Source organism: Rhinoraja longicauda, unplaced genomic scaffold (assembly GCF_053455715.1).
Source record: "Rhinoraja longicauda isolate Sanriku21f unplaced genomic scaffold, sRhiLon1.1 Scf001619, whole genome shotgun sequence".
Classification (NCBI taxonomy): Eukaryota; Metazoa; Chordata; class Chondrichthyes; order Rajiformes; family Arhynchobatidae; genus Rhinoraja; species Rhinoraja longicauda.
In genome coordinates, this window is record NW_027602834.1 from 1 (window position 1) to 22,347 (window position 22,347).

At 48.5% G+C, this 22,347-nt stretch overlaps 1 protein-coding gene across 1 annotated transcript; it reads left to right on the forward strand.

The window, feature by feature from the left end:
• Nucleotides 1–996: 996 nt before the first annotated feature.
• On the forward strand, nt 997–21,949 carry LOC144591732 (butyrophilin subfamily 1 member A1-like; the record flags this gene model as incomplete). The annotated part of the gene is given in 6 exon segments (XM_078395763.1): nt 997–1,347; nt 1,915–2,196; nt 4,515–4,634; nt 4,950–4,982; nt 11,804–11,830; nt 20,868–21,949. Coding segments are annotated over 6 exon segments (1,343 nt in total), but the record flags the coding sequence as incomplete, so codon positions are not given.
• Between the last annotated feature and the right edge of the window lie 398 nt (nt 21,950–22,347).

Consider the following 22,347-nt stretch of genomic DNA (forward strand, 5'->3'; position numbering starts at 1 on the left):
TACGATCAGATGTGAGGTTCTTGCTCCCTCTGTGGGCGACGATGGGGACTGCAGGAGCAGGAGGCAACCACATTTTCATGGATAATCAAGATAGCAGGAGAATCAGAGAATGGGTGCCAGTGGGGTTTTTTCTCTCTGGGTGGCAAGACGGAAGGCATGGTGTACCACGGGGATTGGTGTTGAGACCCCAACGTTATATAAAACATAAATCGTGAACAGCTCGTGAAAATGTTCATATCCTGGGTTCATCTCTGGATCATAAGGTCACAAGATCATACGTGATAGGAGCAGATTATGGTCATTGCGCCCATCGTCTACTCCGCCATTCACTGAGCCTCCCCCCCCTCCTTCCTTCTAAACTAGAGCCGTCAAACGCTCATCATATGTTAACCAGAACCAGGGGTCACAGCTTAAGGATAAGGGGGATGTCTTTTAGGACCGAGATGAGAAAACATTTTTTCACACAGAGAGTGGTGAGTCTGTGGAATTCTCTGCCACAGAAGGTAGTTGAGGCCAGTTCATTGGCTATATTTAAGAGGGAGTTAGATGTGGCCCTTGTGGCTAAAGGGATCAGGGGATATGGAGAGAAGGCGGGTACAGGTTACTGAGCTGGATGATCAGCAATGATCATATTGAATGGCAGTGCAGGCTCGAAGGGCCGAATGGCCTACTCCTGCTCCTATTTTCTATGTTTAACCCACTCTTTCCTGGGATCATTCTGAGATATCACTTCTGGACTCTTTCCAGAGCCAGCACACTCTTTCTCTGTTATGGTGCCCAAAATTGCTCACAATTCCCCAAATGCGACCTGACCAGCGCCCTCTATAGCCTCAGCATTACATCCCTGTTTTTGTATTCAAGCCCTCATGAAATAACTGCTGTTGGTCTTTGTGCGCACAGAACGATGCAACTTTCCTGATGTTCATTTTGTTTTCTATTTTTACATGATTGATTCCTTAAATAATTATGTTTTCAATTATTTGCATTGATCCCCAGGTGAATTTGCCGTAATTGTACCGGGCGATGGTGATTTTGCAGCCACTGTAGGTGGAGATGTGGTGTTGGAGTGCCAGCTTGTGCCAGATATATTGACCAGCGACATGGAGGTGCAGTGGAGGAAGTCAGGACTCGCCTCGCCAGTCCTCGTGTACAGACATGGACAAAGTGACGCCCTCGCTCAACACCAGGATTACAGAGCAAGGGCCCAACTGTTTAAAGATGAACTGGCCAAAGGGAACATTTCCCTCAGAATAATGAACGTAAGGAGGCTTGATGAAGGGGAATAAACATGTTCAGTTACAGACAGAACTGAGAATGAAGCATCTCCAGCTCAACTGCGAGTTCAAGGTGAGTAAGTAAATGCATTGATATTATTACCTATAAATGAATGTTTAGTTTAGAGATACAGCGCGGAAACAGGCCCTTCGGCCCACCACACCGACTAGCGATGCTGGCACATTAACACTGTCCTACACACACTATCGACAATTTACACATACACCAAGCCAATTAATCTACAAACCTGTACGTCATTGGAGTGTGGGAGGAAACCGAAGAACTCGGAGAAAACTCACGCAGGTCACGGGGAGAACGTGCAAACTCCGAACAGACAGCACCCGTAGTCAGGATCTCCTTTCCACCACACTCTCCAGGGCCCAATCATTTACCATGTAAATAAAACCCACCTGCATTTATTTACGGAAATGCTGAAAACACTCAGCAGGTCAGGCAGCGACTGGGGAGAGAGAAGCAGAGTTGATGTTTCAGCTCAAAGACTTTGCATGGGAACTAGAAATAATTGTAAATTGTAAAAGTATTGTTGCAAGAGGGTTTGGGACCTTGAACAAAATGCTGTCTGGTCGAAGTTGCTATTCTTCCTGACAATTGTTATTTCTGCATCTGTCACTGATGCAGTTTTGGGCAGTAAGCCCCGGATTCAGTTGCTGGGATACCAGGGAGATGGAATCCAGCTCGTGTGTAAATCCGGTGGATGGTATCCTGGACCAGAGATGCTGTGGATCGGCGAGGATGGACAGGTTTTACCACGAGCTGAAACAAGATACCATGAAGACACGGAAGGTCTTATAAATGTGGAGAGCCAGGTGACAGTAACGAGGCAGTCAACGAACAAGTTCAAGTGTGTTGTTCGATACAGATGGTTAAACATACAACATGAGGCAATTGTTAAGATATCAGGTTTGTAAACGTTTCTGTTTGATCATTGAAGTATGAAGAGATTTACATCCCATTGAAACCACGACTGCCCAGAATGTTAACTGGGGTATTCACATGTTTCTCACTAACGGTTCAGCTACATCTCACTTCTGTGGGGAAATTATCACTGATTTTTAAAGAATGTTTACTGTATGCGCCGATCCTGCTGCTTTACTGCCTTTTAAATCTGCATCATAATTTATTCTTAATTGTTAACTGTATGTTAGGCAGTGAAGAAAGCCAATTGAATGTTGGCCTTCATAACAAGAGGAGTTGAGTACAGGAGCAAATAGGTACTTCTGCAGATGTACAGGGTCCTAGTGAGACCGCACCTGGAGTACTGTGTGCAGTTTTGGTCTCCAAATTTGAGGAAGGATATTCTTGCTATTGAGGGCGTGCAGCGTAGGTTTACTAGGTTAATTCCCGGAATGGCGGGACTGTCGTATGTTGAAAGACTGGATAGACTAGGCTTGTATACACTGGAATTCAGAAGGATGAGAGGAGATCTTATCGAAATGTATAAGATTATTAAGGGTTTGGACACGTTAGAGGCAGGAAACATGTTCCCAATGTTGGGGGAGTCCAGAACAAGGGACCACCATTTAAGAATAAGGGTTAGGCCATTTAAAAATGAGATGAGGAAAAACTTTTTCAGTCAGAGAGTTGTAAATCTGTGGAATTCTCTGCCTCAGAAGGCAGTGGAGGCCAATTCTCTGAATGCATTCAAGAAAGAGCTAGATAGAGCTCTTAAGGATAGCGGAGGCAGGGGGTATGGGGAGAAGGCAGGAACGGGGTATTGATTGAGAATGTTCAGCCATGATCAAATTGAATGGCGGTGCTGGCTCGAAGGGCCGAATGGCCTCCTCCAGCACATATTGTCTATTGTCTAATGTCTATTGTTTGTGTTGGCATTTGTGAGGGGAGCACCAAGGCACATTCCTTGTATGTGCACATACTTGGCCAATAAACGTATTCATTCATTCATCTGCATGAAAGGCCAACTGAGTCCACAACTTGTCCAAACAAGTTGGACATCAACACAAACTCTTTTAAATCCATGACGCTCTCCTGAAAGGTCTTAAATGGACAAACCATGAGGACTGCCAGAACATTGTCACGCACGGTCCTGTCACATTGACCACATGGGAACCATTGACACCGCTAGGACTGGGATGAAGGTTCTGCTGATGGAGCCGTCATGGTCCGATTACAAATCCGAACCGTGAAGGGAAAGGTGTCTGGATGACTATCCGAGACATGTGGAAATTGGCACCGGGCGAATGGGGTCATGCAGTTGCCATATGGGTCCACAATCATTGTGGGGGAAATGGGCTCCAAGTCGTCAGGCAGTGGTCCCAGTGCGGGGGGAAGAGGGATCTGTTCCATTGGGTTGGGTTCACTTGAATCACCCTGACACCGGTGTCTGAGTGAATCACAAGACTGTGAATGTAGATGAAGCTTTGATCTGAATAGAGGTGGGGACGCGGTATAAACAGAAGCGTCACCTCCAACGTTGTCTTTTCATGACTAGCCCGAATTGAAGGCTCTCTGTCCAAGTCTACAAGGGTAACCCATGAGTATCTAATTGCCCGTCACTGTAAACCTCCATCCAGTCGCTGCTCTGCCCGCTGGGAGAGCGAGGTTCCACGTGTGCATGTCGGGATGCACCACATTGCAAACCGCTGCTGCCACCCCATGGAAGGGAGGACCAACAATCTGTGGCGTTGGCCGGCATGGACCATGTTGGGGCATCATCTAGACCAAGTGGCTGGCTCCTCCCACCCGTCCCAAAATTCATCCTTGGGAATTACATCAAAATTTAAATTTGTAGCCCAAGTGAGGATATATATTGTTACAGATATATACACTATATATGCTCATACATAAACTGGTGTATATATATGTATATATGTGTATGTGTATATATGTAAATGTAAAGGTATATGTATGTGTATTTGTATGTATATGTGCATGTGTGTATATGTGTGTGTGTGTGTGTATGTGTGTGTGTATGTGTGTGTATCTGTGTGTGTGTGTGTGTATCTGTGTGCGTGTATCTGTGTGCGTGCGTGTGTGTGCAGGTGTGTGTGCAGGTGTGTGTGTGTGTGTGCAGGTGTGTGTGTGCAGGTGTGTGTGTGTATGTGTGTGTGTGCGTGTGCGTGCGTGTGTAGGTGTGTGTGTGTGTGTGTATGTGTGTGTGCGTGCGTGTGTGTGCGTGCGTGTCTGTGTGCGTGTGTCTGTGTGCGTGTGTGTGTGTGTGAGACACTGTCACTGTCTGATTCACTGTCTTCACTCTGCAGATGAAATGTTCCCTGGCGTTCCTGACTGGGTCCTGCCGCTAGTCCTCACCATTTGTCTTCTCATTGCCGCCAACGGTGCTGTGTTTTATTGGAACGTGAAACAAAACAGACGCATTAAAGGTACGTTAAACAACAGCGTGAGATGCGGGTCAGGAACTCCCTGATTCCCAGTGTAAGTTCAGTGGGAAACCAGAGCACTCTCCGCGGGCTCTGACCATCCAGTGGTAATTGTTGCCCCTGGCCCTGGAGAGCGTATCAGTGGCCCGGGAGGTGGGGGAATGGGGTAAACGGGCAGATGTGACATCTGTGTGCGCACGTGGAACTTCCCTCATTGTGCTGCACTTATTTCCAGCCTTGTTTGGATTGCCCCCTGACTCTGATGTTCATTGTCTCCGATGCTCACTGTTCCAATGTAACACTGGTTTCTCCTTCCAGAGCTGGAACGGCGCAAATCCATCGTAGAACTTGGTAAGAATTTAGTATAGAAATATTCACAAAAGAGAAGGAATGGCGACACAGTGGCGCTGCTGGTAGAATTGATATCTCACAGCGCCAGAGACATGGGTTCGATCCTGACCCCGGGTGCTGTCTGTGTGGAGTTTGCATGTTCTCCCTGTGACCGGTGTCCTCCGGTTTCCTTCCACATCCCGAAGACGTGCGTGTTTGTGCGTTAATTTCAGTAATGCCGATGGAGTACAGGCCCCAATCAGCATTAATGGTGCGAAGTGCAAGTGGTTGTGAGCCTCATGTATCTCGGTGTTAATATTCCCACTGATCTGTTGTGGACCAGGGAGAGTGAAGCAACAACCAAGATGCCACTCAATGTCTACTTGCTTAGGAGACTGAGGAAATTCAGCATGTCCAGCCGAGATCACAAGAAATTGCTGAGAGATGTAGATGTAGCCCAGTAATTCACACACACCACACTCCCCACCATTGTAGATGTAGCCCAGTCCATCACACACCCCACCATTGTAGATGTAGCCCAGTAATTCACATACACCCCACTCCCCACCATTGTAGATGTAGCCCAGTCCATCACACACCCCACTCCCCACCATTGTAGATGTAGCCCAGTCCATCACACACACCACACTCCCCAACATTGTAGATGTAGCCCAGTCCATCACACACACCACACTCTCCATCATTGTAGATGTAGCCCAGTCCATCACACACACCACACTCTCCATCATTGTAGATGTAGCCCAGTCCATCACACACACCACACTCTCCACCATTGTAGATGTAGCCCAGTCCATCACACAGATTAAACTCCCCACAATTGGCTCCATCTGCACATCACGCTGCCTCGGAAAAGCAGCCAACATAATCAAAGACTGGTCCCTGTCCCACCCCCAGTCGTTCATTCTTTTTCCTGCACCCGTCTGACAGAAGGTACAGAAGCTAGAAAGCGCGCACCACCAGACTCAGGTACAGCTTCTTGCGCCCTGTTATCAGCCTTCTGAACGGCCCTTCCATAAGCTGGGGCACTGTCCGATTCACCTCGACCCCATTGCGGACATTGGACATTGTCTGTGGAACTGATGCGCTACAATGCTGAGAACAACATTCTGCACTCTGTATCTCCCCCTTTGCTCTACCTATTGGACTTGAACAATGCTGGGAACTACATTCTCCACTCTGTATATCCCCCATTGCTCTACCTATTGGACTTGAGTTGGACTTGAAAGTATTTATGCATCGTATTATCTGATCTGATTGGATGGCATGCGAAACAAAGCTGTTCACTGTACCTCATCACACGTGACAATAATACACCGAAATCCCTAAACCTAATCCTGCCGTTGGTTTATTATTAGGAAGAAGGGTCTCCAGTTACTCCAGCTTTCTGTGTCTATCGTTGGTTTATTATTAGGAAGAAGGGTCTCGACACGAAACTTTCTTCTCTCCAGAGATGCTGTCTGTCCCGCTGAGTTACTCCAGCTTTCTGTGTCTATCGTTGGTTTATTATTGCTCCTTGTACTCCGACACGGTGAGAATATTTTGGCTGTGTTTTATCCCATTAAATCATCATATTATACATGAATGAGATCAAGCCATATACGTCCAACAGGTAGAGCAATGGGAATAATACCAGAGTACAGCCGTGGGACAAGCATACTTACATCCTCCTCCCCAGTGACTTCCCTACTCGGCCATAGCTGTGTTAGTAGGTGTATTGGGGACCAGAGACACCCACCTGGTGGAGTAAGGTCATGGCGTGGCGTGTACCTACACCGTGACACAGCAGGGCAACACAGGCAGGGATTCACGCAGTGGGAGGTTAAACCCAGGCTAGTGCCTTTAATCTGTTGCTCGAATCCATAACATAAACATAGCACAAAAAGTAAGGAAATTTGTGTTTGGTAGATTATTTCTTTGTTGTAACAATGCTTCTTGGCAATAAATCTTATACCGTTGGAAAGCCTGTTTATTTCCCTTTTAAATGGTGCCACATTTGTAAGGAACATGCATTTGTGGGATGAGCAGCAGAGCTGAGTATGTGGGTTGCGCCCATGAAAAATCTGCCAAATCTTCTCTGCCAATGCCAAACAGCTTATTCTGCCATTGACTCTTGTTCGGTGTTGTTTGAAACAAGAAACAAGACATATTGGCAATTTAACAATTTATTCATTTAATAAACAGGAGCCTCAGTAGCGTGTGGAAGAACCATATACAGCCACAACAGCCTGGCACCTCCTCCTCATGCTGGTCACCAGCCTGGTCACACACTGTTAGTCAAGTCAAGTCAAGTCAATTTATTTGTATAGCACATTTAAAAACAACCCACGTTGACCAAAGTGCTGCACATCTGACTAGGAAAAAAAAGAAACATACAGTGGCAGGCAGCCAAAAACAACGGCGCGGCCATCTTGAACAAAATGTTAATTCAATCACCTACAGTCCAACAATAAAACCACTAAACAGGCACCCAAATTACCCAACCCCAAAAACCCCCCAAAACACAGTCCAACAATAGAAGCATTAAATAGGCATTCAAATCACACACCCCAAAACCCCCAAAAACACAGTCCAACAACAAAAGCATCAAACAGGCACTCAAACCACCCAACCCCAAAAACACACAAAAAAAAGAAACATCCATCAAAGAAACATCCATCACAGTGAGTCTCCTCCAGTCCTCTCTCTCCTCACTGTGATGGAAGGCCACAATGTCTTTCCCTTCTCCTGCTGTCCTTGCCCGCAGTCAGGTTGTTGTGGTTGCAGGCCGCGCCGGACGGTCCACAGCGGGCCAAGCCCAAGGCGCGTCGCGTCGCAGCCGCTCCCGCAGCCTCCGAAGACGGCCGGCTCCGCCGATGATAAGTCCGATCCGGGGCGGGCGAACACGCTGCTGCTGCCGCTGTTGCTGCACGTCGGGGCGGTCGTGGCTCCCGACATTGAAGCCCCCGCCCAGCAGAGAAATATCCCGCGGCCATCTTAGGCCGCGCCGGACGGTGAAATGTCCGCGACCCAAGCCCCGTGATCCGGGGCGGGCGAACCCGCTGCCGCTGCCGGAGCTCCCGATGTCGGCATCCACGCGGCCCGAGCCTAAGGCAAGTCGCAGTCGCAGCCGCTCCCGCAGCCTCCGAAGACGGCCGGCTCCGGTGGTGGTAAGTCCGATCCGCGGGCTCTGCGAACCAGAGCCCTGGAGGCCGCCAGCTCCAGGAGTTGGGCCGATGGTAGGCCGCAGCTGGAACGGAGACACGGCCCAGAAAACAAAGGTCGGGTCTCCGTTCTGAAGGGACACATATTTACAGTTTCCCCCTCCCCCCCACATACACACACAGTACACAAACACAAAAACACCACATCACAACTACAATTAAGACCAAAAAAACCCAACAAAAACACAAAGACAAATGGACCGCAGGTGAGCGGCAGCTGCTAGGGCAGTGCCGCCATTTTGTAAGTTGTGGGATGGCATCCCATTCTTCAACCAGCATTTGTCGCAAGTCAGCCAATGTGGTTGTGTTGGTCACTCTGGCACGAACAGCACGCCCAAGCTGATCCCACAAGTGTTCAATGGGGTTGAGGTCAGGACTGCTGGCAGGCCATTCCATCCTCTCCATTCCCAAATTCTGGAGGTAGTCTCTGAGAAACCCTGCTCTGTGGGAGCGAGCATTGTCATCTTGGAGGATAGAGTTCGGTCCCAGACTATGGAGATATGGGATTGCCACTGGTTGCAGAATCTCATCTCGATATCTCTCTGCATTTAGATTGCCTCCAATGATGACAAGCCTCATTTTTCCAGTGAGGGAGATGCCGCCCCACACCATCACACTGCCTCCACCAAAAGATGTTACTCTATCGATGCAGCAATCAGCATAGCGTTCTCCACGTCTTCTCCACACTTTGACCCTATGATCCAACTGCCGTGGGCAGAATCTGGACTCATCGCTGAACATAACGTTCCTCCACATGTTCAGGTTCCAGTGCACGTGTTGCCGACACCAGCGCAAACGGGCCTGACGGTGAATGGCAGTCATGGCAGGCCTCCTGGCAGCCCTATGAGACCAGAGATCGGCTGCGTGCAGTCTGTTCCGAATTGTCTGGGCAGAGAGCCGTCGGCCATATCGTCCTGCAAACCTTGACTGCAAATCTGTAGAAGACAGCCTACGGTTCCTAAGTGCTGACAGGGTGAGGAAACGGTCTTCTTCGGGTGTTGTCTTCTTGGGACGCCCACTTCGCGGCCTGTCTCTGACATCCCCCGTTATATGGAACTTGGCCTTCACTTTGGAGATGGTACTAGGGCTCACTCCAAATAATGCCGCAACTTGGTTTTGCGGAACACCAGCTTGAAATTGCCCTATCGCACGGGCCCTATCCAGATCAGTCAAACGTGACATGCCGATTCTTGGAGCAGACACCTACTGACCACTGTAGCAGGGCCCATGCTCACAGATGCTGCCAATCAGGTGCCAATCAGGCACCTGATTGTCAGCACCTGGGGGTACCAGAAGCTCAAAACAAGAGTCAATAGAAACAGCAGAATAAGCTGTTTGGCATTGGCAGAGAAGATTTGGCAAATTTTTCATGGGCGCAACCCATATACTCAGCTCTGCTGCTCATCCCACAAATGCATGTTCCTTACAAATGTGGCACCATTTAAAAGGGAAATAAACAGGCTTTCCAACGGTATAAGATTTATTGCCACGAAGCATTGTTACAACAAAGAAATAATCTACCAAACACAAATTTCCTTACTTTTTGTGCTATGTTTAGAAACATAGAAAATAGGCGCAGGAGTAGGCCATTCGGCCCTTTGAGCCTGTACGCATCGCCATTCAATATGATCATGGCTGATCATCCAACTCAGTATCCTGTACCTGCCTTCTCTCCATACCCCCTGATCCCTTTAGCCACAAGGGCCGCATCTAACTCCCTCTTAAATATAGCCAATGAACTGGCCTCAACTACCTTATGTGGCAGAGAATTCCACAGACTCACCACGCTCTGTGTGAAGAAATGTTTTCTCATCTCGGTCCTAAAAGACTTCCCCCTTATCCTTAAACTGTGACCCCTGGTTCTGGACTCCCCCAACATCGGGAACAATCTTCCTGCATCTAGCCTCTCCAACCCCTTAAGAATTTTATATGTTTCTATAAGATCCCCCCTCAGTCTTCTAAATTCCAGCGAGAATAAGCCTAGTCTATCCAGTCTTTCTTCATATGAAAGTCCTGCCATCCCAGGAATCAATCTGGTGAACCTTCTCTGTACTCCCTCTATGGCAAGAATGTCTTTCCTCAGATTAGGAGACCAAAACTGTACACAATACTCCAGGTGTGGTCTCACCAAGGCCCTGTACAACTGCAGCAGAACCTCCCTGCTCCTATACTCGAATCCCCTTGCTATGAATGTGTCCTTAAAGCAAACCTGGGCCTTTGTTCACTGATGCGTGTTCTGAAGGACTTTATTCATGCCTTACCTTTCCTGTTTCTTTTTAGGACAATGGACACACCTTGTTCAGTCAGGTATGTTCCTCACCCCTCCCCACCAAACACACGCACACACACACGCGCACACACACTCACGCACACACACGCATTCACACGCACACGCATTCACACGCAGACACATTCACACACACATTCACACACACACATTCACACACACACATTCACACACACAATCATACTCGCACACACACACGCTCACACACACTCACAAATACACTCACACAAACACACACACAAACACATACACACGCACACACTCACACACACACACAAACGCACTCACACACACACACACTGCTGCATTGTAGTCTGGGCATCTCACAGGTTTTTCAGCTAAACAAGTTAGGTGACCGGATTATTCTCCATCCTGATCCTGGGATGACGATAGAACTGTATGCACACAAGTGCATGAGGTTGCACATGTCTGCGCGCGTGTGCATCGGTGTGCTGTACATGTTTGCCATGTTTTTGCCTATTTCTCTCTCTCTCTCTCCCCCCTTCTCTATCTCATCCCGCTACCCCTCCTCCCCATCCCCCTCCCCCTCCCCTTCCCCCTCCCCCTCCCCCTCCTGCCCCCTCGCGTCTCGGGCGGATGAGGCTGGTCAGCCTGGGAAAGCAGTCCATGTAGCAGAGGGAAGACCCTGGTCTAAAACCTCCACTGCCTTGTGGTTGTATTCAGTCACGGAAAAGGCTCCAGGAGTAAACCTCAAGAAAATCCAGAGTCCCGAAGGCAGTTTGTCGTTGTCTACAACGTCATGCTAGCAGCTCCTGCCACGGCACTGGTGCCAAACTGTAATGGCCCTGCTGTTCCTTTGGATCGATCAGCAACGTGGAGAGGGGGGACGTGCTGCATGGGCAAAAGCCTGTCCTTCATGTGACATCGCCCAGGCTTGCATCCGACCACACATCTCTCACCCATGGTCAGCCATGACCGAGGGGGGCTCAGAATTTCCGGACCAAACCTGTCAATTTGTTTCCATCAGCTGGTGTAACCTGGGGAATCCCTTAAAATCCGGTCAGCTGAACTCTGGCAAAAACAGCATTTGCCATCAGCGGGTCTCAGTGTCCACATATCTGAGCTTTAACTGTGGGATGGACTGGTGAGGAAATGTGGGCACGATATCCTACTAAACCGCAGAGATAGATATGGTGGAGAGTGACTGTAGGTAACAATGTGAAGCAAAATGATCACCATGGTCAGCTTGTAGTGAAACCGCAGTGGGTCCACGGGAAGCATCTCTACACATTTAAAGCTCTTTGCTATGAAATTAATAGTAGATTAGATTCCAGCGAGTTTTCTTCAGTCTTGTTTGTTGTTTCTGTTTTCAGAGTGGAAGAGGATACGTGGCCACCAAGGTAAGATCTTGGTTTACGTGAGTGTGGTGTGCGTGTCTGTGTGTGACTGTGTGTGTGTGAGTGTAGAGTGTGAGTGTGTGTGTGTGACTGTGTGTGTGTGAGTGCGCGTGAGAGTGTCTGTGTGTGTGTGTCTGTGTGTGTGTGACTGTGTGTGTGTGAGTGCGCGTGAGAGTGTCTGTGTGTGTGTGTGTGTGTGACTGTGTGCCTGTGTGTGTGTGTGTGTGTGTGTGAGTGCGCGTGAGAGTGTCTGTGTGTGTGTGACTGTGTGTGTGTGAGTGCGCGTGAGAGTGTCTGTGTGTGTGTGTGTGTGACTGTGTGCCTGTGTGTGTGTGTGTGTGAGAGTGTGTAGTGTGTGAGTGCGTGTGTGTGGGACTGTGTGTGTGTACGTGAGTGAGTGTGGGTGTGTGTGAGTGAGTGAGTGTGTGTGTGTTGTAGTATGTGAGTGCTTGTCTGTGTCTGTGTGGCTGTGCATGTCTGTGTGTGTGTGTAACTGTGTGTGTGTGTGTGTGTGCGCGTGCGCGCGCGTGTGAGTGTGTGAATGTGTAATGTGTGAGTGCGTGCGTGTAGGACTGTGCGTGTGTGTATGAGTGAGTGTGTGTGTACGTGTGTGTTTGTGTGTGTGTTTGTGTGTGTGTGTGTGTGTGTGTGTGTGTGAGTGTGTAGTGTGTGTGTGTGTGTGTGTGTGTAGTGTGTGTGTGTGTCGTGTGTGTCTCTGTGCGTGTGTGTGTGAGTGTGTAGTGTGTGTGTGTGTGTGTAGTGTGTGTGCGTGTGTATGTGTATGTGCGTGTGCGGTGATGATATTGAGATTACCAGTCTGAGACCATAAACTAAAGTCGTCTTTCAGTCTTATCTGCTCTAAGCACCTACATGTGCTCTCGCTATAAGGGGGTTACACTGCATCAACCTTTATCTCAAAGACTGACTTATTTCACTGCTCTGCCCACTGCTGAAGGGGTTAGGTGTCAATAATCACTATTCACAGCCGTGGGTCGTCCCTCCCAAACAAGGCGCGGTCACTTCCAGCTAACGACGCAGAATAAACACAGTTATAGTTTTAAATGAAGCACGTTTAATTCTGAGGAGTAATGTTAACAGAGGTCATAGTTTACATAGGATTTCCAAAACACAAGTATAATTCTAACAATTGAGGATAACGTACCAATGAGCAGCCGAGGAACAAGCAGTTCATCAGTTGTCATGGGTGACTTTAATCTACATATATTTTGGGCCAACTAAATTGGTAACAACACAGAGGAGGAGGATTTCATAGAATGTATACGGGATGGTTTTCTAAGCCAATATGTAGAGGAACCAACTGGAGGGCAGGCCGTCATAGACTGGGTATTGGCATGAGGAAGGATTCCTAATTTGAGGAAGGACATTCTTGCTATTGAGGGAGTGCAGCGTAGGTTCACCAGGTTATTTCCGGGATGGCGGGACTGACATATGATAGAAACATAGAAACATAGAAAATAGGTGCAGGAGTAGGCCATTCGGCCCTTCGAGCCTGCACCGCCATTCAATATGATCATGGCTGATCATCCAGCTCAGTAGCCTGTACCTGCCTTCTCTCCATACCCCCTGATCCCTTTAGCAAAAAGGGCCACATCTAACTCCCTCTTAAATATAGCCAATGAACTGGCCTCAACTACCTTCTGTGGCAGAGAATTCCACAGAATCACCATTCTCTGTGTGAAGAAATGTTTTCTCATCTCGGTCCTAAAAGACTTCCCCCTTATTCTTAAGCTGTGACCCCTGGTTCTGGACTCCCCCAAAATCGGGAACAATCTTCCCGCATCTAGCCTCTCCAACCCCTTAAGAATTTTATATGTTTCTATAAGATCATAGAAACATAGAAAATAGGTGCAGGAGTAGGCCATTCGGCCCTTCGAGCCTGCACCGCCATTCAATATGATCATGGCTGATCATTCAGCTCAGTAGCCTGTACCTGCCTTCTCTCCATACCCCCTGATCCCTCTAGCAAAAAGGGCCACATCTAACTCCCTCTTAAATATAGCCAATGAACTGGCCTCAACTACCTTCTGTGGCAGAGAATTCCACAGACTCACCACTCTCTGTGTGAAGAAATGTTTTCTCATCTCGGTCCTAAAAGACTTCCCTCTTATCCTTAAGCTGTGACCCCTAGTTCTGGACTCCCCCAACATCGGGAACAATCTTCCCGCATCTAGCCTCTCCAACCCCTTAAGAATTTTATATGTTTCTATAAGACCCCCCTCAGTCTCCTAAATTCCAGCGAGTACAAGCCCAGTCTATCTAGTCTTTCCTCATATGTAAGTCCCGCCATCCCAGGGATCAATCTGGTGAACCTTCTCTGTACTCCCTCTAAGGCAAGAACGTCTTTCCTCAGGTTAGGAGACCAAAACTGCACACAATACTCCAGGTGCGGTCTCACCAAGGCCCTGTACAACTGCAGCAGAACCTCCCTGCTCCTAAACTCAAATCCTCTTGCTATGAATGCCAACATACCAATCGCTTTCTTCACTGCCTGCTGCACCTGCATGCTTGCTTTCAATGACTGGTGCACCATGACACCCAGGTCACGTTGCATCTCCCCTTCTCCCAATCGGTCACCATTCAGGTAATACTCTGCTTTCCTGTTCTTGCCGCCAAAGTGGATAACCTCACATTTATCCACATTATATTGCATCTGCCATGCATTTGCCCACTCGCCTAATCTATCCAAGTCACTCTGCAGCCTCCTAGCATCCTCCTCGCAGCTAACACTGCCACCCAGCTTCGTGTCATCCGCAAACTTAGAGATATTGCATTCAATTCCCTCGTCCAAATCATTAATATACACTGTAAATAACTGGGGTCCCAGCACTGAGCCTTGCGGTACCCCACTAGTCACTGCCTGCCATTCCGAAAAGGACCCTTTTATTCCTACTCTTTGCTTCCTGTCCGCCAACCAATTTTCTATCCACCTCAACACTGAACCCTCAATACCGTGTGCTGAGATCCCCCCTCAGTCTTCCAAATTCCAGCGAGTACAAGCCCAGTCTATCCAGCCTTTCCTCATATGCAAGTCCCGCCATCCCAGGGATTAATCTGGTGAACCTTCTCTGTACTCCCTCTAAGGCAAGAACGTCTTTCCTCAGGTTAGGAGACCAAAACTGCACACAATACTCCAGGTGCGGTCTCACCAAGGCCCTGTACAACTGCAGCAGAACCTCCCTGCTCCTAAACTCAAATCCTCTTGCTATGAATGCCAACATACAATTCGCTTTCTTCACTGCCTGCTGCACCTGCATGCTTGCTTTCAATGACTGGTGCACCATGACACCCAGGTCACGTTGCATCTCCCCTTCTCCCAATCGGTCACCATTCAGGTAATACTCTGCTTTCCTGTTCTTGCCGCCAAAGTGGATAACCTCACATTTATCCACATTATATTGCATCTGCCATGCATTTGCCCACTCGCCTAATCTATCCAAGTCACTCTGCAGCCTCCTAGCATCCTCCTCACAGCTAACACTGCCACCCAACTTCGTGTCATCCGCAAACTTAGAGATGTTGCATTCAATTCCCTCGTCCAAATCATTAATATACACTGTAAATAACTGGGGTCCCAGCACTGAGCCTTGCGGTACCCCACTAGTCACTGCCTGCCATTCCGAAAAGGACCCGTTTATTCCTACTCTTTGCTTCCTGTCCGCCAACCAATTTTCTATCCACCTCAAAACTGAACCCTCAATACCGTGTGCTTTAAATTTGTACACCAATCTCCTATGTGGGACCTTGTCGAAGGTCTTCTGAAAGTCCAGATATAACACATCGACTGGTTCTCCCTTATCCACTCTACTAGTTACATCCTCGAAAAATTCTATAAGATTCGTCAGACATGATTTGCCTTTGGTAAATCCATGCTGACTTTGTCCGATGATTTCACCACTTTCCAAATGTGATGCTATCACATCTTTAATAACTGACTCTAGCATTTTCCCCACTACCGATGTTAGGCTAACTGGTCTATAATTCCCCGTTTTCTCTCTCCCTCCCTTTTTAAAAAGTGGGATTACATTAGCTACCCTCCAGTCCTCAGGAACTACTCCAGAATCTAAAGAGTTTTGAAAAATTATCACTAATGCATCCACTATTTCTGAGGCTACTTCCTTAAGCACTCTGGGATGCCGCCTATCTGGCCCTGGGGATTTATCTGCCTTTAATCCATTTAATTTACCTAACACCACTTCCCGACTAACCTGGATTTCCCTCAGTTCCTCCATCTCATTAGACCACCGGTCCCCCGCTATTTCCGGCAGACGGTTTATGTCTTCCTTAGTGAAGACAGAACCAAAGTATTTGTTCAATTGGTCTGCCATCTCCTTGTTCCCTATGATCAATTCACCTGTTTCCGACTGCAAGGGACCTACATTTGCCTTAACTAATCTTTTTCTCTTGACATATCTATAAAAGCTTTTGCAGTCTGTTTCTATGTTCCTTGCCAGTTTTCCCTCATAATCTATTTTCCCTTTCCTAATTAAGCCCTTTGTCCTCCTCTGCTGACTCTGAATTTCTCCCAGTCCTCTGGTATGCTACTTTTTCTGGCTAATCTGTATGCTACATCTTTTGTTTTAATACTATCCTTGATTTCCCTTGTTAGCCACGGATGCACTACCTTTCCTGGTTTGTTCTTTTGCCGAACTGGGATGAACACTTGTTGTAGTTCATCCATGCGACCTTTAAATGCCTTCCATTGCATGTCCACCGTCAACCCTTTCAGCATCAATCGCCAGTCGATCTTGGACAATTCACGCCTCATACCCTCAAAGTTACCTTTCTTTAAGTTCAGAACACTTGTTTCTGTATCGACTTTGTCACTCTCTATCCTAATGAAGAACTCTACCATATTATGATCACTCTTGCCCAAGGGGCCTCGCACAACAAGACTGCTAACTAACCCTTCCTCATTACTCAATACCCAATCTAGAATGGCCTGTTCTCTCGTTGGTTCCTCGACATGTTGGTTTAGAAAACCATCTCTCAAACATTCCAAGAAATCCTCTTCGTCAGCACCCCTGCCAGTTTGGTTCACCCAATCTATATGTAGATTGAAGTCACCCATTATAACTGCTGCACCTTTAGTGCATGCATTTCTAATTTGCTGCTTGATGCCATCTCCAACCTCACTACTGCTGTTAGGTGGCCTGTACACAACTCCCACTAGCGTTTTCTGCCCCTTAGTGTTTCGTAGCTCTACCCATATCGATTCCACTTCCTCCAAGCTAATGTCCTTCCTTTCCACTGCTTTAATCTCCTCTCTAACCAGTAACGCTACCCCACCTCCTTTTCCTTTCTGTCTATCCCGCCTGAATATAGAATATCCCTGGATGTTGAGCTCCCAGCCTTGGTCACCCTGGAGCCATGTCTCCGTAATCCCAACTATATCATAATCATTAATAACTATCTCCACATTTAATTCATCCACCTTATTACGTATACTCCTTGCATTGAGACACAAAGCCTTCAGGCTTGTTTTTACAACTCTCTTACCCCTTATACAATTATGTTGAAAAGTGGCCCTTTTTGATTTTTGCCCTGGATTTGTCTGCCTACCACTTTTACTTTTCACCTTGCTACCTGTTGCTTCTACCCTCATTTTACACCCCTCTGTCTCTCTGCTCCAGCTCCCATCCCCCTGCCACATTAGTTTAAATCCTCCCCGGCAGCACTAGTAAACACTCCCCCTAGGACATTGGTTCCATTCCAGCTCAGGTGCAGACCGTCCTGTTTGTACTGGTCCCACCTCTCCCAGAACTGGTTCCAATGTCCTAAAAATTTGAATCCCTCCCCCTTGCGCCATTTTTCAAGCCACGTATTCATCTGAAATATCCTCCTATTCCTACTCTGACTAGCACGCGGCACTGGTAGTAATCCAGAGATTATTACCTTTGAGGTCCTACTTTTTAGTTTATCTCCTAGCTCTCTAAATTCACCTTGTAGGACCTCATCCCGTTTTTTACCTAAATCGTTGGTGCCAACGTGCAACACGACAACTGGCTGCTCACCCTCCCCCTTCAGAATGTCCTGCAGCCGCTCAGAGATATCCCTGACCCTTGCACCAGGGAGGCAACATACCATCCTGGAGTCTCGTTTGCGGCCGCAGAAACGCCTATCTATTCCCCTTACAATTGAATCCCCTATCACTATAGCCCTTCCACTCTTTTTCCTCCCCTCTTTTGCCGCAGAGCCACCCACGGTGCCATGAACTTGGCTGCTGCTGCCTTCCCCTGATGAGCCATCTCCCCCAACAGTATCCAAAATGGCATATCTGTTTAGGAGGGAGATGACCGCAGGGGACTCCTGCACTACCTGCCTACTGCTACGCTGCCTAGTGGCCACCCGTTTCCTTTCTGTTCGCTTATCTTTTACCTGTGGTGTGGCCAACTCACTATACGTGCTATCCACAACCTTCTCAGCATCGTGGATGCTCCAGAATGAGTCCGACCGCAGCTCCAACCGTTCAATGCGGTTTGCCAGGAGCTGCAGCTGGACACACTTCCTGCACACGTAGTCATCAGGGACACCGACAATATCCCTGATCTCCCACATGTTGCAGGATGAGCACTCCACGGGGCCGATCTCATCTGACATGTCTTACCCCCAAATTAAATCAAATCCCTCTTAATCCTTTAAACTGTATCTTTACTAAAAAGCACTGAACCCTTAACTCACTGAACCCTGAACTCACTGAACCCTGAACTCACTGAACACTTAACTCACTGAACCCTTAACTCACTGAACCCTTAACTAAAAGTACGAACAAAAAGCTGCTTCCTCTAGTCCGCTTCCACCAATCAGCGGCTTCCTCCAGAACACTTCTTTTGAAGTGTGAGGGAACGTTTTTATCTCCAACCGCCTCCAACCGCTTCTGGGCCTCTGGGTGAACAAAGCCCCGCGCTGGGTTTTTAAACCTACCGCCCGGACGCTGCTCCAACCGCCTCCAACCGCTTCTGGGCCTCTGGGTGAACAAAGCCCCGCGCTGGGTTTTTAAACCTACCGCCCGGACGCTGCTCCAACCGCCTCCAACCGCTTCTGGGCCTCTGGGTGAACAAAGCCCCGCGCTGGGTCGGAAGAATGGGTCGACTAGGCTTGTATTCACTGGAATTTAAAAGGATAAGATGGGGATCTTATAGAAACATATACAATTCTTAAGGGATTGGACAGGCTAGATGCAGAAAAAATGTTCCGCATGTTGGGGAGTCCAGAACCAGGGGTTACATTATAAGAATAAGGGGGTCGGCCATTTGGAACTGAGATAAACAAAAACATTTTCACCCAGAGAGTTGTGAATCTGTGGAATTCTCTGCCACAGAAGGCAGTGGAGGCCAATTCACTGGATGTTTTCAAGAGAGAGTTAGATAGAGCTCTGAGGGCTAACGGAATCAAGGGACATGGGGAGAAAGCAGGAACGGGATACAGAATCTGGATGATCAGCCATCATCATATCATCATATCATATATATACAGCCGGAAACAGGCCTTTTCGGCCCTCCAAGTCCGTGCCGCCCAGCGATCCCCGCACATTAACACTATCCTATACCCACTAAGGACAATTTTTACATTTACCCAGCCAATTAACCTACATACCTGTACGTCTTTGGAGTGTGGGAGGAAACCGAAGATCTCGGAGAAAACCCACGCAGGTCACGGGGAGAACGTACAAACTCCTTACAGTGCAGCACCCGTAGTCAGGATCGAACCTGAGTCTCCGGTGCTGCATTCGCTGTAAAGCAGCAACTCTACCGCTGCGCTACCGTGCCGCCATGATCATATTGAATGGCGGTGCTGGCTCGATGGGCTGAATGAAATTTTCTGTTTCTATGATTAGATTCCTAACTCACTGAACAACAAACATCTTGAACCCCGGGCAGTTACTGTGCTAAAAATCTGAGTTTAGCAAAAAGCATTTGGACCTAAGGAGTGAACAAGCCTTTGGCTTGGAAAGTGAATATCCATCAGTGTGAGTGTGTATGTGTGCGTGTCTGTGCATATGTGTGTCTATGCATCTGTGTGTGTGTGCATAAGTGTGTGTGTGTATGTGTGCATACGTGTGTGAGTGTATGTATGTGTGTCTGTATGTGTGTTTGTGTGTGTGTCTATGTATGTGTGTGTGTGTCTGTGAATAAGTGTGCGTGTGTATTTGTTTGTGTGTCTGTGTATGTGTGTGTGTGAATGTGTTTATTTCACAAAATGCTGGAGTAACTCAGCAGGTCAGACTGAAGGAGGGTCTCGACCCGAAACGTCATCCATTCCTTCTCTCCCGAGATGCTGCCTGACCTGCTGAGTTACTCCAGCATTTTGTGAATAAATACCTTCGATTTGTACCAGCATCTGCAGTTATTTTCTTACACTGCTGTGTGAATGTGTTTATGAGTGTGCGTGTGTGTATATGTTTGTATATGTGTGTGTGTGTGTCTATATGTGCGTGTTTGTGTGTGTGTGTGTTTGTGTGTCTATGTACGTGTGTGTGTGAATGAGTGTGCGTGTGTATATGTTTGTGTCTGTGTATGTAGGTGTGTGAATGTGTTTATGATTGTGCGTGTGTGTGTATATGTTTGTGTATGTGTGACTGTGTGTGTGTGGATATGTACAAACGCACACTCACGCACACACACACACACACTCACACGCACATATATGTATGTTACGAGTATTGTCCTCTTTGTACCGGGGGAGCAGAGGGGAGCATGAGAATGAAGCAGCGTCCCGACCTGAACGTGTTCTGTCATTTCCTTACACATGTGCTGCCTGACCCGCGGACTTCCTCCAGCAGTTTGTTTTTATTCCTCACCGTTCACCCGGTTCCCCTCCACTTCCGCCCCGATTAGGAAACGCCGGGAAACATGTTTTTGTCCGTGGGATGTTGGCGGGCGGGAAATCCCCGGGACATCGTCCAGTTGTCCGCCCGCCTGTGCCCGAGGCCGAGCGGCCTCTCCCCCGGTCCCGGGGCCGCGCTGCCCGAGTCTCCCCCCGACCCCCCGGGGACTCTCTGATTCTCTGCTTCTCCCCCCAGTCTCTGTCACCCTGGATGCGGAAACAGCGCATGCGCAGCTCGAGGTGTCTGAGGATCGGAAGAGGGTGAGACGGACCGGGACAGAGAGGAGTCTCCCTGACACCGGGAAGAGGTTTACAGACTGGCCGTGTGTGCTGGGATCGAAGGGGTTCACATCGGGGAGACATTACTGGGAGGTGGAGGTGGGGGGGTGTCGGTACTGGGGTCTGGGAGTCGCCGCAGAGTCTGTGGAGAGGGAGGGAGAGGTCACAAAGACCCCGGAGACTGGAGTCTGGAGCATCGAGCGGTTGGATGACGAGTTTCATGCACGCACCTCCCCTCCATCCCCTCTTCCCGCCCGTCCCATCCCCGGGAGGGTGGGAGTTTATCTCAGTTACCAGTCCGGGGCAGTTTCATTTTACGACGCGGCCACCAAGTCCCATCTCCACACCTTCACTGGGAACAAATTCATGGAGAAATGTTATCCTTTCTTTTGGACTTTGGACGACGAGTGGCTGAGAATCTGCTCCGGTTCCGCTCCGGGTGTGTAAAAGGGTGGGGTCCCGGGACCGGCGTCAGGAGCGGTGCTCAGGGGCTGTGGGGCAGAAACCCGGTGGACAACAGGTCGGCGCTGAACGGCTCCCATTTAACCCCCAAATTCCAATAGACAACAGGTGCAGGAGGAGGCCATTCGGCCCTTCCAGCCAGCACCGCCATTCACTGTGATCATGGCTGATCGTTCTCAATCAGTACCCCGTTCCTGCCTACTCCCCATACCCCCTGACTCCGCTATCCTTAAGAGCTCTATCTAGCTCTCTCTTGAATGCATTCAGAGAACTGGCTTCCACTGCCTTCTGAGGCAGAGAATTCCACAGATTTACCACCCTCTGACTGAAAAAGATTTCCTCGTGTCCGTTCTAAATGGCCTACCCCTTATTCTTAAACTGTGGCCCCTGGTTCTGGACTCCCCCAACATTGGGAATATGTTTCCTGCCTCTAACGTGCCCAACCCCTTAATAATCTTGTATGTTTCGATAAGATCCCCCCCTCATCCTTCTAAATTCCAGTGTATACAAGCCTAGACGCTCCAGTCTTTCAACATATGACAGTCCCGCCATTCCGGGAATTAATCTAGTAAACCTACGCTGCACGCCCTCAATAGCAAGAATATCCTTCCTCAAATTTGGAGTCCAAAACTGCACACAGTACTCCAGGTGCGGTCTCACTAGGGCCCTGTACAACTGCAGAAGGACCTCTTTGCTCCTATACTCAACTCCTCTTGTTATGAAGGCCAACACTGCGGGGAGAGCAGTAACACAAAACTCAATTGGTCGGACAGGGCAGGCAGCAGGCGAAATATAACAATATTTAAAAACATTTAGACAGGTGCATGGGTAGGAAAGGTTCAGAGGGCTATGGGGCACATGGGGACAGGTGGGACTAGTGTAGATGGGGCATCGTGGTCGGTATGGACAAGGTGGGCCGAAGGGCCTGTTTCCCT